Source organism: Coffea arabica, chromosome 8e (assembly GCF_036785885.1).
Source record: "Coffea arabica cultivar ET-39 chromosome 8e, Coffea Arabica ET-39 HiFi, whole genome shotgun sequence".
Classification (NCBI taxonomy): domain Eukaryota; kingdom Viridiplantae; phylum Streptophyta; class Magnoliopsida; order Gentianales; family Rubiaceae; genus Coffea; species Coffea arabica.
Genome location: NC_092324.1, coordinates 29,199,474 through 29,215,842, shown reverse-complemented (window position 1 = coordinate 29,215,842; position 16,369 = coordinate 29,199,474). Strand labels below are relative to the sequence as shown.

The 16,369-nt window shown below is 35.0% G+C and overlaps 1 protein-coding gene and 1 long non-coding RNA gene across 3 annotated transcripts; both read right to left on the bottom strand.

Moving 5' to 3' along the window:
* Positions 1-1,797: 1,797 nt before the first annotated feature.
* On the bottom strand, positions 1,798-8,693 carry LOC113702831 (uncharacterized). Its single transcript, XR_011819796.1, has 5 exons — positions 8,565-8,693; positions 8,340-8,404; positions 8,077-8,164; positions 5,319-5,373; positions 1,798-2,094 (listed from the first exon to the last, which is right to left on the bottom strand). It is a non-coding gene; the product is annotated as an uncharacterized lncRNA (long non-coding RNA).
* A 326-nt stretch (positions 8,694-9,019) lies between these two features.
* Positions 9,020-14,177, bottom strand: LOC113704604 (uncharacterized). Of its 2 annotated transcripts, XM_072060610.1 has the most exons (6): positions 14,024-14,177; positions 10,990-12,205; positions 10,804-10,854; positions 10,625-10,723; positions 10,214-10,378; positions 9,020-9,400 (listed from the first exon to the last, which is right to left on the bottom strand). In XM_072060610.1, exons 2-6 carry the CDS (start codon positions 12,178-12,180, stop codon positions 9,251-9,253), a joined length of 1,656 nt encoding a protein of 551 aa, XP_071916711.1. In that variant the 5' UTR covers positions 12,181-12,205; positions 14,024-14,177; the 3' UTR covers positions 9,020-9,250. The 2 variants fall into 2 exon arrangements, with proteins under 2 accessions (XP_071916711.1, XP_071916712.1); XM_072060611.1 differs by lacking the exon at positions 10,625-10,723.
* Between the last annotated feature and the right edge of the window lie 2,192 nt (positions 14,178-16,369).

The window sequence follows — 16,369 nt, the reverse complement described above, 5'->3', positions numbered from 1 at the left end:
CGTATTAATAGTTTTAACTTTTAATTATTTTTATTCTTTTACTAATACAACTTATATACATGCATAAGGGGTATTTATGGAATAAAAGTTTCATTTCTCTCCTTAAAGTACTTTTTTAATGTTACTTTTTCATCTCTCTCCTTAAAATACTTTTTTTTTAAAGTTTCATCTCTCTCCTTAATTGGACTAATTTGTTATCAAAACCTTAACCTCATGGGAGGTTTGTGTAATTTTACAAACATCAAAGGAGAGTAGTGAAATTATCCCTGAAATTTTACAAACTCTGAGGTTTTTGAAATTATCCCTTAGCCTTATCCACCTTATCAAGCCATTTCTTAGTTCCAAGAATTCTATCAATTCTCTCTTTTATCTCTCCCTCTGTCCCAATTATTACATCATGTCCAAGGCACCCCTTTAAACCCAACATCAATGAAATCATTAGTGCTTATGAAAAATTTAAAATCCTTAAAGCTTATATCAGGCCTAATTCTTCCTCTCCTCTTATATATAAGAAGTTGCACCCGTTTTATGATTAGTTGTACTAGCAACCAAAGTTTGGTTAATAGTGCAAAAAAAATAAGCATTCGTACAAATCATGTTTTGGTAACAAAAGAGTGGTAAAATGATTTTTAAGCGATCTAAAAGAAATTGCTTAACAGGTTTAATAGTGTGTGGATCATAAAAAACAAATAGATGAAGTGGTGAACAAATACTTGAATTCCATTTCGTTCAAAATTCTTTCCAGCTAGACAAAGAGATTGAAGTGCAAGTTATTTATTTCTTTTATGTAGAAGACCTTTTAATTTTTGAGATGTTTATAATTTCGATACCAATTTGTTTAATCAATACAAATGAAATATTTAGTCAACTAGTAACATCTTACATGCCCTGAAAACTTTCCAACGTGTAAAATTTGTTCAACAGAACAGAAGTGATGTTTACATTATAGAGGTATAAAAAAATACAAATGTTAATCATATTTTAAATGTAAACAATTTTCAAAGAATTATCAACATCTTAACTGTCCTATCCTATCTTTTACCCTGCCATCTAAATTTCTACTAAGAAACTGAGATGGCTTGTAAAAAGAAACAAAATAATTCTTCATAAAAGTGAGGAACGGATAGTGTTTACCATCTTAAAGTCGGAACTGCTCTAAGAACGCGCAACAATTAACCTGCAATTAAAATAAATTGTTTGAATTTGAGAAAAAAAATGCAATTCTTTCTTTCTGCTTAGCGTTGGCTCACTTAATCTAGTAATTAATTGAAGGCATGATAGTCATGATGACAATGGCGAACTTGCTTTACATATTACTAGGAGAAGTTCACCGTGCTTTCGCGCTATAGATAAATGCCCAATTATACCCATTTAATTTGCAAATTATTATATTGCGAATATGAATGATAAACAAAATATTTAGAGTCATGTTCTTAGAAAGCATATAATTAGTTTTAAATTGTAAAAATATGAAATTCAAAAGATGAAAGTTATAATGCAATGCCTTTAAAAAATGTAATAAGACATAAGAAAAACATGATTAAAACATATAAAACTTAGCCATTGATCCAATATACAAATTATGTTACGCTGTCCACAATATTTACAAATGAAATCTCATTCTTAAAAAAGCATCTACATAGACATATTTGCATTAGTTAACATAATTGAAAACTCTTTCTCATCATATCTCGTCTTTTGAGTTTTTGAGGAAAGCAACCTCACAATTTTTGCACAGTTTTGGTGCTAGAGGTTTTAAAGCATTGTGGAATAAGACAAATCAAAAGAAAAATAAAATCATCCAAAAAGCACCAAGGATATGCATTATAAAGGAACCTCTTTTTTTTTTCCTTTTTGTTTTTTAGGTACATTGAAAGAGGTCATAACCTCTTAAATAGAAACAAAATGAGGATATGCAACAACTAACACATAAGCTTCCAACAAATCTCACATCTCTACGAGAATGTCATCAAGAACTTGTAACTCTAATGGACCATAGATGCTGCGCTTGGCCAACCAATTTGCATATTGATTGCATTCCCTTCAAATACGACTCAGTTAGCAGTCCCAGCTCCTTTGCTTTAACTCTCATATCTGAATAAGAAGATTGTGATCTGGTGAGTTAAACTTTTTACTAAAATTGCTACTACTACCCTAGCTAGAACAACTAAAGGAAGGAAGGAATTTGTTGGGCATGCAAGAAAAAGACCAATCAAATGGACCTACATATACTGTGCAACAGTAAGGGCATAGATGACTGGAAACATATCTTTCACATCATGCAAGTCAATCTCACAACTATCATTTGAAGCAGTCCCATGACCACCATGCACCGCTTAGTTCTTTCAAAAGAAGCAAGCTAAATTACTAAATGAAAATAAGAGGTTTACCACATGCAAAAAACTCGCAATGGTTTCCAAACAATATTTGCTTTCAGTTTCGACACTAAAAACTAATTAAATTTAAGTGCAAACATCTGTTCCAAATTCCAACTTGGCACGTTTTCTGTATAGGAGAGCAAAAGAATCAAGAAGATTTCTCAATAAAGCAAGGATAAAAGAAAGTTTCTGAAAATTTTCAACTTAACTTTGATGCTCTTAGCCAAAGGACAACAACACATCAGAAAAATCCACTGAAATAAAATATAGAAGAAATTTTTTCATGAAAGGGAGAGGAAGGAGAGAATATGATTGACCTTTAGAAGAGGAAGGAAGAGAAGAAGATAGCAACAAAGGAAGAATGAAGTAGAAGGCAAGACAACATTGAAAAAGAAAAAAAAGAGAAGAAAAGATCTGTCTAGAGCTAGTTATAACCTCGTAAGCAACTCATAAACAAAGATAGGATATGAAGTAATTTTCTTTTATACTGCACGTTGGCTAATATTTACAGCCTCAAAACCAGCCAGAATTCCTCAAATTTAAACAAGTCGGTATCTTATTATTTTCTTCATTAGTAAAAAGAAAACATATAATAACATACTTTTCCATTCCAATCAAATTAATGCAAGGCAGACCATAAAGCAGTCAAGTAATCTGAATTTTCATTATAAACTAAGCAGCCAATATTGAATAGTAAAGCTACATGTTAGGTTGACACAACTACATAAGCAAATGCCATAATGAGCTTCAGGAGAAACAGAAAAAGACTTGCATGAGAAATTTATGAAGCACTGACAATTATTAGGTTGATACAATTATGGAGAAAGTCAGGGAATGAAATCTATGAAATCCTTGCTATCAATACATTTTTAAGGAATTCAATCAGACACTCATAATATTATGCAGTAATAATCAGCCTTTGAATTGCTTTTAAGGGAAAACATGACTAACAATTAGCCTTTGAATTGCAGTAATAATTATAATAGTAATAACTATTCTATGCTCAATCAAAAATGCATTTTAAGCATCCAATCAAACTGTTAGTCCTCTTTTACATCATTCATTTAGTAAAATATTTGATCTAAAAGCCTAGAGAATCAGCACAAACTACAAGGTGAGAAAACAGATATATGTTTGGAAAAAAATGAAGCAATATCGATTGATCTCTTTCAACTATTTCTTCATTTTGATAATTATTTGCCTTATCTTTAACATCCACAGCTTCTAGAGGAATAGCCTACATTGTTTAAAAAAAACCTCAATATATGGCTATCAAGGACTATATTAGAATGATGGGCAAAAAACCTCAGCGGTCATTAAACTATTGGCGGGATCATGTTTTGGCCATCGAACTATTTTTTGTCAATAATTGGCCACTAAACAATTTAATCCGTAAACCCGTGACCATTTCGTCGTTAATTGCTCTTAAGTTCTGAAATTAGCATTACACGTGGCAATGCCCGAGGGCAATTTTGTCCAGCAACTATGCGACCTCCTTCTCCCCTGAATTTCTTTCCTCAAACAATCACCGAATGGAACATTATGTGGAGTAAAAAATATGGACTCAATTGGGAGCCCCAAATCTTCAACCACAAATCAAAGATATTAGGAAGGCCATATTTTTCCACAAGGATCTGAGCACTATTTTTCCATTTCCAAAAGTAATGTTCCGCTAATAACAGTATGCATATTAAGAAGAGCCGTACCAGTCCAAGATTATCAGTTAATGCATCCAGCACTTGCTCAGCTCCGTCGCATCCGGCTGCTATATGCAGAGGAGTCAAGCCCCCAGGGCCTTTGACATCGGTCTAAATACATGGCAGATTGGACTTACCTAGGGCAGGGACAAGGCTATAAGCGGGACTGTGACCCGATGCGAGAGGCAGAAAGAGTAGCCCCTCATTCAGGTGATCCGGCCACGCGACAGTCCGGCCACACGAAAAGCATCCAAAACAATTCTCCAGTCTGGGAACTGGGCAGAAGAAAGAATACCAGCCTTCCCCGACCTATGACCATGACCACTCATTTCATGTGGGTAAGCTCAGCGCGCCCCCCGATCCGAGCTGACTCTCTCCTTCTAGTTCCCCTCCCGCATTCTGGTATCTTAGGAGGACTTCAACCATGGACCTACAATTTTGTCGAACAGCTCTATGGAGCAACCCATTTTCCAGCAGTGCATCTTCAATTGAAGAGTGTTTTTCTTCACCCATGAGTTTGTTGACCAGAACATTCAAAAGCATCTTGACCACTACACACCAGTCATGTTCGACTGAGAACTCTATAAGCCATCTGAAACGCTGGAAGGGAAATGTATCCAAGTTGGGATCTTGAAGACCCAATCTAAACTTCAACTTACTTCTACGGAGGAGCCAACCAATTTCATGTATGAAGTCTAGAGCTTGTTTGAGGAAAGAAATTCAGGGGAGAAGAAGGTCGCATAGTTGTTGGACAAAATTGTCCTCCCATTTTGCCACGTGTATAGCTAATTTCATAGATTAAAAGCAATTATCGATCAAATGGTGACGAATTTATTGATTAAGTTGTTTAGTGGCCAATTATTGACAAAAATAGTTCGATGACCAAAACATGATCCCGCCAATAGTTTAATGGCCGCTGAGGTTTTTTGCCCTAGAATGATTGATAAATTGAGCATGGAAAATGATAGAACATGAATATAACGCATAACAATTATGAGAAAAGATATCCACCCCAAGAATAATTCAAACTGAACCTCCCAACTTCCATATGATTTAGATGCATAACAATTTGTGTTGAGAAGGCAATAGTAAAAAAATAAAAGAAATTGGTAAAATTAACAATTTCAACACCCACCAGAAACTTCGTGGAAACCACTAAATAGCACATAAATCAGAAATTTGAAATTCAAAGTTAAGGTAATCTAGAAACATGACTGCAAAAAAAAAAAAAAAAGACAATAACCTGAAAAGCTAAATCTTTCTCCTCCTTTGAGTATTTCCTTGTGATTTTCCTCAACCTATCAAATAGGCAGCAATCTAAGATTATGAGGAGCAGCAAAACTAAAGAAGCAAGCCAGAAATTAAAAGGTTAAGAAATGAAAAGGAAGCAGAAACTTGAAGGTCCAATCTAATGTAAAATTGGAAAAATGACAGGGAAATAAATCAAAAAAAATTCACAACCTGAAAAGTTAAAATTTTTTCTCCTTTCAGTAGATATTCCTTTCATTTTTTCAAACTGTTTACACATTTGAATACTATAACGTTGAGATACCAAGAACCATACACTACATACACTAAAAAAAAATGACTTCACCAATAATGACTAACCATAGAAAAAAGGGCTTTAAAAATCTCATTTGGCAAATTCACATACAAAGGAAATAAAAGCACAAGTAAGATATTGTCAATAATATTAAAAAACCCTAAAAAAGTATAAACAAACAATTATTATCAGATCAAACTTGGCTGTTTTATCTTACAATTACTACAGGCAGAATCGACTACTATTGTAGGCAATGCACCACATAGTTCAATTGTCAACTCTGTTTTACCCAACTTGCTCACAAACACTTCTAGAACAAAGGCCGTGTAATTAAATGATAATGCTCAAAATGTAAAAGCATTTGTTAAAAAATTGATCTTCTAGTTTTTAAAACATTAATGAGATGTTATCAAGATTAAGATGCAAAGAAGAAAAGTAAGTTTGTAAAATCTACCCATTAAATTGGTGAAACAAAATGTGCAACCTAACCATGCTATGATAATAACCAAAGTAATAGGCTCTTTGAAGAGCTAAGAGAACTGGAAAAAAAAAAGGAAGAACAGGCCAGAAAAGAAATTGCCCCAGTCCAAATCATCATTCAAGAGTAGAAAGGCAAAAAAAATTATTAGGCACAACTATTCAATATGTTATTTTTAACTTTCACAAGCAAATGTACATGTATCAACCCCGTGGGAGTTTCTCTTCTAACTTCCTAACCTTCAACTAGCACCTTCTTGTTGAGGAAAACAATCTCTTCATAGAATCAAATAAACAAAAGAATGCAATTAGGAGATAATCTAAATATGTTAATTTTCCTATCAACAAATAAATTTAAGATTTTAGGGAAGGGGAAAAAATTCTGTTATTCAGGGAAAAAAAACCCCGAAGAATACAATATCAGTCTGTTTACCACCATGTATGCATTATCTTCAACGAATGTCGCACTGGGAGTTATTAAGTGGTGATTTTTTTTTTATGGCATTCATTGTAAAGAAATTGCACATGAGCCACTGTAAATGAATCATTCTTTTTCGTAGGACCAATAATTACAATAAGAAAGTAAACTATCAACCAAAAGACAAATACATCAATAGATTGAAACTGCATATAAGCAAGCTAACAAATGTATTTCAAATCAAATATTAAATAATCCACAATAAATGAAAATTTCTTATTAAAAAATTCAGAGACTACAAAATTACAAGAATCTCATGGTAAAAGAAACATTAAGTAAACAACAGTACATCAAAAGACTAAACATACCTAATTAAGGTGAAAAAGGCTAAACATAGAACAAGCTTAAGTAGCCTTAAAGCTAGTGAGCAGCTTCCCTCCTATCACTACCAGCAATAAGCTTAACACAAAATACCTATTAAAAGCACCAGATCAGTTTTGGATACTCAAAAAAACCCAAAAAGAAAAAAGAAAAAAAAATTGCAATCATGGGCTCTGAACCAAGCATAAGCCCTGCATACATAAAAATCTTTCCTTCTTGTATAGGATGATGGCACATAAACATTAAGAAACAATATCATTTTCCATTGAATGCATTCTGCACAGAATATTTGAGACAAAGAAATGGAGGAAGAAGTGAAAATCTGAAACCCAGACAACAAATTGAACAAAAGGTGAGATGGCTAAAAAAAAATAAATTCACAGTTAAGAGTTTGGCCAAATATACACGGTTTTGGCAGTCACTTTTTCCTCACTGTGTCACAGAATTTCTTGCACTGTACAAATGTAATTTGGGAGCAAGGACTTTTTGGAATTTGATACACCAGACATGGTAAGCTCAACAAAAAAACTCAATATTGCACTGAAGCAAATTACAGCATAAAAATTTTTGGTTCCCCTGCAAAACTCAGACACCCATAAACCATTTTAGCAGTAAGTGTTAACCGCACTTGTAAATGCAAGTACACCACTCTATGCATACTCTAAATACAAAGTCACAACTACTGCAATGGAAAAGTAATGACAAAGGACATCTATTCCAAGCACAATTCAAACAGGATCTCCCAGTACCATATACAACTTGGCTGCATAACCATCCGTGTTAAGAAGGCAATAGTAAAGATAAAAGGCAAAACTAAGAAATAATACCTATAGCTACTTTATGAAAACCAATGAATAGAATATAACTTGAAAGCTGAATTTCAGGTGATCTGCAAAGATACTTGGGGAAAAAAAAGATCACAACCTAAAAAAGTTAAATCTATCTCTTCTTGTGGATTTTTCTGGCGTTTTTCCTCAATCTACTAAACAGAAATCAAAATATGACATAAATGCAAAGTAAGACTATTAGCAGCAGCAAAACTAAATAACTAAACAAGAAATTAAAACATTTAATCTTCAATGGAAAAGCCGAAAAAAAACAGAAGGAAGCAGAAACTTGAAGGTCCAGTTTCGCGTAAAATTAGAAAAGAGGCTGGAAAATAAACTACAGAAAAATTCAAACCTTGAAAAGTTAAATCATTTTTTCTTCTTCCCTTCGACTTTTCTTCCATTTTTCCCTCAATCTATTTGAAGAAAAACGAGATCCCTATCTGCCCAATAGATAGCAGAAATGAGATCATTAACAGCAGCAAAACTAAAGCACTAAACAAGAGATCAGAAATCAGAAACTTTTCTTACAAAAAAAAAAAAAACAAAAACAAAAATTTGAAGGCTAGAGTAAAATTGGAAAATGTCTGAAAACTAAATTAAAGAAAATCGCACAACCTGGAAAGTTGATTCTTTTTCTCCTCCTCGTGGACTGAGTGAACTTTCAATCCATTGTCCTCAATCTATGAGAAGCAAAATGTGATTGTGAGTAACTGCAAATTGAAGAAAACAAAGAAGGAAACAAAAACTAAACAAAAAAACATCTAAGTGCCTTCTTTGTTTTCTTCTTATTGTTGATTAACAAAGAAAACAAGAAAGAAAACATGTAGATGACTGACAGACCTGGTCATCGTTTCAGAGAGAGGGAGAGCGGGAGAGGAAGAGTCTTCGTCTGAGGTTTGAGGGAGACCGAGATAGAGAAAGCGAGATGGGAAGCGGTGGTAAACATCCGTCATAGTACCTTCTTTTTTTTTTGAAGGCACAATGGAATCCAAAGTAAACTCACGTGCACAGACTTTTGGACGAACACTCTCTAGCCAATAACCATAGGCCACATCACCAACACAAGTACCTCTTTTGAGCCATGGCATTCGCTCTTTTATATATATGTTAATGACAATATCATTTTAACCAACACGTTATGAAACACCTATACTTTATTACACAATCATTAAACGAGTCTTTGATATCTCTATGAGCTTTGATACTTCAGCACCAGGTCTATCATATTTTAACAATATCACCACCCAATTAACCATTTTAGATCACACGTGTCCTTAGTATAAACACCAAATCGCTTAGATATTGAAGCAGATGAGCTAAAATTTTATTGAAAAGAAAAATCTAGAATTCGTTACAGAGCCAATGACCTGTAGTTATTGCTTACTAAACTGAATGTAGCGAAGAAGTATTAATATCAGAAGAAAAAAAAATGAGAAAAAGGAGGAGGTGCAAAAGCATGACCAGACTGTAATCTGTACATGGGTATGCTATTTAGCGTCCTTATACTGTTTGGCACTTGAGCCTGCCTAGGACGACAAAGAAGACTGGGATGTTGCAGCTGAAGCCTTGCAAATGGGACACCAATTCTTCAACCGCAACCACTGCTGTATACATGCCACGTGATAACCATGTTCACATCCCAGTTTCCCAATTTCATCTCCAACCGCATACTCTTCCTGCAAAGTAGATGCTTTTCATCAATGTTTTTGAGTGTGCATGGAAAGAATTCAAGTATAACCAATAGATGGGAAACAATTCTAGCAAATCAAGAAAATCATCCACCATAGGAAAACATAGATGAGGCATCAGATATTCTGCAGGCATTCAAATAGGCCTAATTCTAAACCAGGAAACTTGTAGCATTATCAAATTTGTTGTGAGCTATTTATGCGTCATTGTTGGAACAATCAAGAATAATGCATCACAGAGAACTGGTTTCACCCAGTGCCAATCTCAATAAATTATACATAATATGCACAACCAAATTGATGCAGCTGAAACAGAAGGCTCATCGTCATCATCAGCTAAGTTGAATTTGAAGCAAATTTACTGAGGTTCACCCAGAAGAGACACAGGCAAGCATGCACACACATTTAAGTCTTCACAATAAACATTCTCTTTATTCATCTTTGGCCTTCCTTTCTTTTCTTCCTTTTTTTCTTTTTTTGGGGGGGGGGAGAGGTGGAGTACCGCATTTGTCCGATTTATATTCTGGTCCGTTTCTTAGGGAATTCATTTTTTCAAAAAAAAAAAAACCTACTTCCACTAGAGCTCTTTTTAGAAATACTGGCCAACATTACCAACTTAATCCAAGCTTACCTTAAAATCTCTCATCTAGGATGAGCACTGATGGTAATTCTATGCTAAAGTTAGGCTGCTTCCATTTTGAGGGCCAACAACTTTTTTAACGGTAACTATAATTCCAATCAAAGCACATCCAAACCAAAAGCATAATTTCTAAAGCATATATTTGGTAATGAGGACACCACCTGGCAAATACTGCATTTAATATCAGCTTCATCCTCACTACATCCAGAGGCCTCAACATCTACCGTAGCAGTCTGGTACATGCTTTTCGTGATGCATTTAGCAAATGCCTCTTCCGAGAGTGCTGTGCTCACAGTACCCATCCTCTCCTCTAAAGCAAGTAATTCCTATCAAAAAGGAGTACAAAAATAGTCGAGAAGTACGAAAAGAGGGCATTGTACATCAGCGGCACCAATTTTATAGCCAAGAAACAAATGAGAAAACTTTCATGAGTAACAAAAAAATGCTGATTTAAAAGACAATTGTTATAAATTCAAGTTCGTACGATCTGGTTAGCCAGAAAAGGAATAAAAAGTAGTTAGAACAATATTGTACTTAGTGATTCCAATCTATTGCATCTTATGATAGCCTACCTCATATGACATGTTATCAATATCTAATCTCATATCTCTATGCTGGTCGTAGAAGCTAAGGTGGCCAAGAAATAAATCGTTCTCCAAAGCAAGTAATTGCTGAGTCAAATGGATAAGAAGTAAAGTCAACATACAAATGCCAATCTGCATAAATCATAAAGTTACCAAAGATTGAGTACCTCATAGTTCAGCTCTTCATCCTGCCCAATTCTCTCAAGAGCTAATTGTACCTGCTCCAACAAAATAATACAAGTTACACAAAATTGCCAAGGCAAGATCAAGAAAACAGAATTGAAGTATTGAGTTCTCTGTTAATCACATAAGTGAGAAAGGAGTGTAGTTCTTCAGATGAACCAGAGAAGTACCTCAGCAACTCCATTCAGGTTATGTCGCCGGAAAGCATGAGTAATACCATGCTCTGTGGGCATCAAGGACATTATACCAGTTCCATTGCCACCAGTTCTCACAGATAGTCCACAAGAGCTTGAAGCATTTGAAGAACCTTCTATGGAAGATTGATGTGATAAACTATGTAAATTAGCACTATTAGGAGTTTCAGGTCTAGATAATTGTGCAATACCGCTACTGGATTCACTGGTTAATAAAGCATTTCTGTTGTCAATATTTGAAAGCCCGATCCTAGTATTTGAGTTCAATGCCCTCCGAGTCCTCAGAGATGCAGTGCGAGAATCAGTATTTGAAACCCAGCTTCTACCATGTCTTGAGCCAGTGACAGAAATTCCTGTATTGGAGGCGGCGACATGTCCATCTTCAGAACAAGCCATGTTACCTCTTTTTCCGGAAGAAGATGCACCAATTTGTCCTTCAGGACTTCTTTTTCTTAAAACATCCCTCTTAACCTTAGATTCTGAGGCTGAACCACCTTGTGGGATAACATCAGATATGGAGTTGCATCTTAAATTTCTCAAACCATACCAACCCCCATTGTACTTCCTAGTCCCTGAAGCTATACTATTTGATGTAGAAACAACAGATGTAACAGAGGGACCAGGAAGAGGCTTTTGACAGCCAGATGGAGGCTTGTGACGAATTATTCTATGAGATTTATTATTTGATCCTGTGGTCAAACTCCCTACTTTTGTCAGTGTGACTTTACCAGCACTTGAATCTTGTAAATCAGGCTGATGTACTGTGTGATTCCTACTTACTAAAGGGATGTGTTCTGTAACAGCTGGCTCATAACGAACACCACAAGATTCTGCAGAATCATTGTCTAAGTTAGACGAAGATTTCCTATAAGAATCAGAATCATGTCGTGATTTTCTTCCATTAGTAATTGGAAAACAAGTCCTTGAGGAGCTCCCAGTGATCTGCTTGCCACTGGAAGAATGACAGGAAGGCCTTGAATTTTTGTATTTCTCAGCACAATTACTTTGATTACTCTTTCCATATTTAAGTCTTCCATTGCATCCAATACGATTGCAAAATTCAGCATTTTGTTCTCTTTTATCAATGGCATCCCTGGAAACAAGACTAGATCCTTTTTTGGGGACAACCACCCCAACTCTGTGTCTCCTACCAGAAAACTCATCCATCTTACTTTACTATCTACCCTTATTCCTGTATGAGCAATAACATATTGAAGAAGTCAAGACCTTCATATAGGTTTGACATCTAAATTAACATAAAACCTGCTCCCTTACAAGCGAAAAGAGATTATTTTAAAAAAAAAAATTGTAGTTGAACAGCATTTAGACAAGTATTAAAACAATGAATTGTGGTTAACCAGTTTACCAATGACAAAGATAGCAGCAATTAATTCCAGCAAAGTTAAGCTTCAAATTATCGAGTAACAAAAACTAATGTACTCTATGAGTAGATTCCAGATTAAGTTCAGGAAGCAAGCATCTCATATAAGAAACTGGAAGTAATTATGTACACTCAGAGAAATTCCTGTTATAATAAACATGAGAAGCCATATTCAATAGAAGGGAAAACATAATGATAAGCATCGCTCATCTTCAAGAGAGGAGCAACATTGAAACAAAAAAGACAGGCAGAAATGCCAATGGAGGGAAAAATTCACATAGTATTTTTGCTCAAGAAATCAGTTTAGCCAATGATATATTGTGGTTCACAAGACATTCTGGGGTATTCATAGGCACCTAGAGGAAAGTTCTGGATAAAGACCCCAATCAGACATAAAACGATAATTATCATTAATTAGCTAAATTCTTTTCCTACATTAGTAACAGCCAAATTACCATAAAGGAGCAGGAAAACTCAACTCATAAATTGCATCCTAGTTGTGGTTTTACTGCCTAATAACTGTGGGGAGGGAAGGCGATTCCACATCACTAGAATAAGATAGGAGGGCTGAGCATGTAAATGAGGTACATAAACAACAAGGGAATCCATCTTCCATTAAGGTAAGCCAGAGTTCAGGTAACATAAAGGCTCACTGGAGATCTATTCTTACTATAGCAACAGCACAGATTAAAGCAACACGGCAACTAACAGTACTTATATATACAAAAGGCAAGATCTCCTCCAAACGAATTGAAGAGCTTAAACACAAGAAATTCCTGTAGAACACACAGATATGGAAATCATACAGCAACCTTCATTTTCCTCAAACAAGTAGATAGATGCAGTTTCCGGAAAAAGAAAGTTGCAGACAAATATCACGTAATACACAAACAAAAGTGGCTTATTAGAGAACACCTCCATTACGATTAGTAATCATATGATTATAGATACTCAAATACAAAAGCAAGTCATATAACAATCAGCATACTGCAAATACTGTTCAATTGAATGACGAAACCTGTAAAGGACAGAAAAAAAGAAACGAAAAGAAAAAAAAGAAAAAAAAGGATGGTCAAAGGACAAACTTTCCACAAAATATGGCATCAAAAGCTCTTGATTATAAACAGAAAAAGGTTCCCACCAATTTACTCTTTAACTAAAGCAAATAAAGTTGGCTTCTCTAAAATCATCCTATTACCAACTTATTCAACAGAAAACCAAGAAACCCACATATGTTGCATAAAAACATCAACCATCAAATAACAATCAAGACAAAAACCAAACAAAAAAAATCAAACAAACGAAAAATTCGTATCTTCATAGGCCAATCTTCAAGTAAACATTACTTAAGAAATCAATTAACAGAACTAACTCATAACGATCAATCCATTCCAACTTTATTTGATGGAAAAGAATAATTTAACAATACAGACTAAGGACTAGATTCTTTTCCCGTTTTGCTCATCAGGAACCCCAATACAAAACAAAATTTCACATACGAACGAAGACAAACAGAGCAAACCCATATCAGAACACCCAATAAAAACCCAATTGTAGCTGCCAAAATTGGTACCGGGTCTTTACTGGTTAATCATCTGAAAAAAAAATAACAAACTTTTCGTTCTCTACCTTTCTTGTTATGAACTTATGATCACTGAACACTATGGCAAGAGGAGAAGGCCTTTTTTTAGCGTTTTATTAGAGAGAAAGAAAGGGAATAAAAGATAGGAAAGAAACGTGTTGAGTATGCAACGATCCGTCCTCCAAGGCTAGAGGACGGCTACTACTCTTTTAAAAGGAGAACCAGAAGAAAGAAGTCGTAGTTATAGCTAGGTATATAATCGAACCGAACAATACTCGAGCTCGACTCGATCTATAAATAATTTTGCTCGAGTTCGATCGAGTCAAAAAATCTCAAACTCGAACTTGACTCGAGGAAATCTTTAAAAGCTCGAGACTCGAGTCGAGTAATCAAGCTTTTTGACTCGATACTTTACTTGTAAATTCAGTATAAATTATACCCATAACGGTCATTTTATAATTATAATATATATATTATTTAAATTATATGCTCGTCGAGCCACGAGTTGCAAAATTCTGACTCGAACTCGACTCGAATATGTACTCGAGAAGCTCGAGACTCGGCTCGAACTCAGTTTGACCGAGTTCAAGCCAAGTCATTGACCAAGCTCACGAGTAGCTCGACTCGCTTACATCCCTAGTTATAGCCCGAGTTAATTGTAATATACCCCTTGAAATATCACAGGTTTGTATTTTATGCCATGAAATATTAACTCTATACGCATTATGTAAAAACAATGTGCCACTTGGTTCAACTGGCAAGGTTAGTAGAAGCTCGGATTCAATTTTACGTCCAACAACCGCTTATCAATATATATAGAATAAGAGCCAAGGATTGGTTTAGGTCTGAAGTTTTCGTCGGCCCTCGTGTTGGTCACGTGCTCTTTAGCTGAGTTTCGTGGTACGATGGCATTTTGTATTATGGCTGCTGAATATGTTCTTCTAACCCTTAGTCACACTCAAGCTTTGAGGCGCCGTCTCTCATCTCCCCCTTTCCTTTTCCTCTCTATTTTCTTTCTCCATTCCTCTGGGGTTAGATACACATCTTCTCCTCAAACTCTCTCCGTTCCCTTCCTCTTCCTCTCTTTCTCTCTCCTGCTCTTGCTCGTATTTATTCTGCATCTCCCAACCTCTGAAACTTTTCTCTTCGGAATCTCTTCAAGCTTCTAAACAACCTCTAGACGATCGAAGATCCACACAAGTGTAGATTAGTAGTTCATTTTGGAATATTATTACTTGATTCAATGCCACCCCTGATTTTGTTTCTCTTAACTTTTGCCAGTGATTTTCCTTTTTTCGTTTGATTTTACTTTTCTTGTTGGCTTGTGAAGGCCACCAAATTTCTCATTTTCTCTTAAATGTGCTTTGATTGAGGTTTTCAGTGAAACATATAGGTCTTAGCAGAACAGAAACATTAACATGATGATTTTATCATGGCTATAACAGATCCTGGAATCGTCTTGCAAAAGCAGAATTTGTTGTTCATGGGATTGATTACGAAGGCCGTGGAAGGTCGTTGGCTTATCATGATGTATTTGGCATTTCTTTATTTGATTGAGCTTTTCTTTTTGTAGAATCTTCTAGCAATTTAGTAAGAAATATAAATCTGGTTGTTCTTTTAGCTTTTGGATGGAAAGATATGGCCTCTGAAGTATCTTTTGTGTGTACACCCAAAATGTGTCATATAATTTCTTTAACTGATTGGTGAAGTCTAAATTTTGATTGGGATTTTTTTTTGGGTTGATTTATGCTATTTTTCTCGCCTCCAAGATTTCTGGCCTATGACTAGATTCTTTTCAAATTACAAATGTGCAAGTAATGCCCTGTTTTGCTAAAGTTGGGTAAGAATTGAAGAATACCACAGTAATAATGGTGGAGTAGAGTGAAGTTTTCAATACTCTAGGGGCAGAGAAGCAGACAAAAAAAAAAGAGCTTTTTGATGCCCTTCGATAAGAACTTGAGTAAGCTTTCAAGTTTACTTTTTGTTTTGTATGCCTTTTTATGCTTTTAAGACTCAAATTCGATTAAAATTTGATCCAGTAGTTTGAGTTGCTTATTGTTGTTACATGTACCTAAGGTTTATTAGAGCTTCAAAAGCTGTGGTATTGTTGCTCCTTTGGATTTTGAGTAATTATGGTCTTCAATTTTATAACACTAATTTTTCATGGCTCGATTTGAAAGTCGCTTAAAACCCGTTAAAGATACCACTTTGCAGACGTTGTTCATAGGATTAGAATACATTTGAAGTATTTATCAAGATGTGAAAGAATTCATTTATCTTTTTCTATGAAGTGTGCTTGATTTTCTATAACTCTGTATGTTTGTGTCTGCCTATGCATTGGAAAAAAAAGGAAATATATGGTACTTTGGTTGTTCTAAGTATGTCTTCAACTG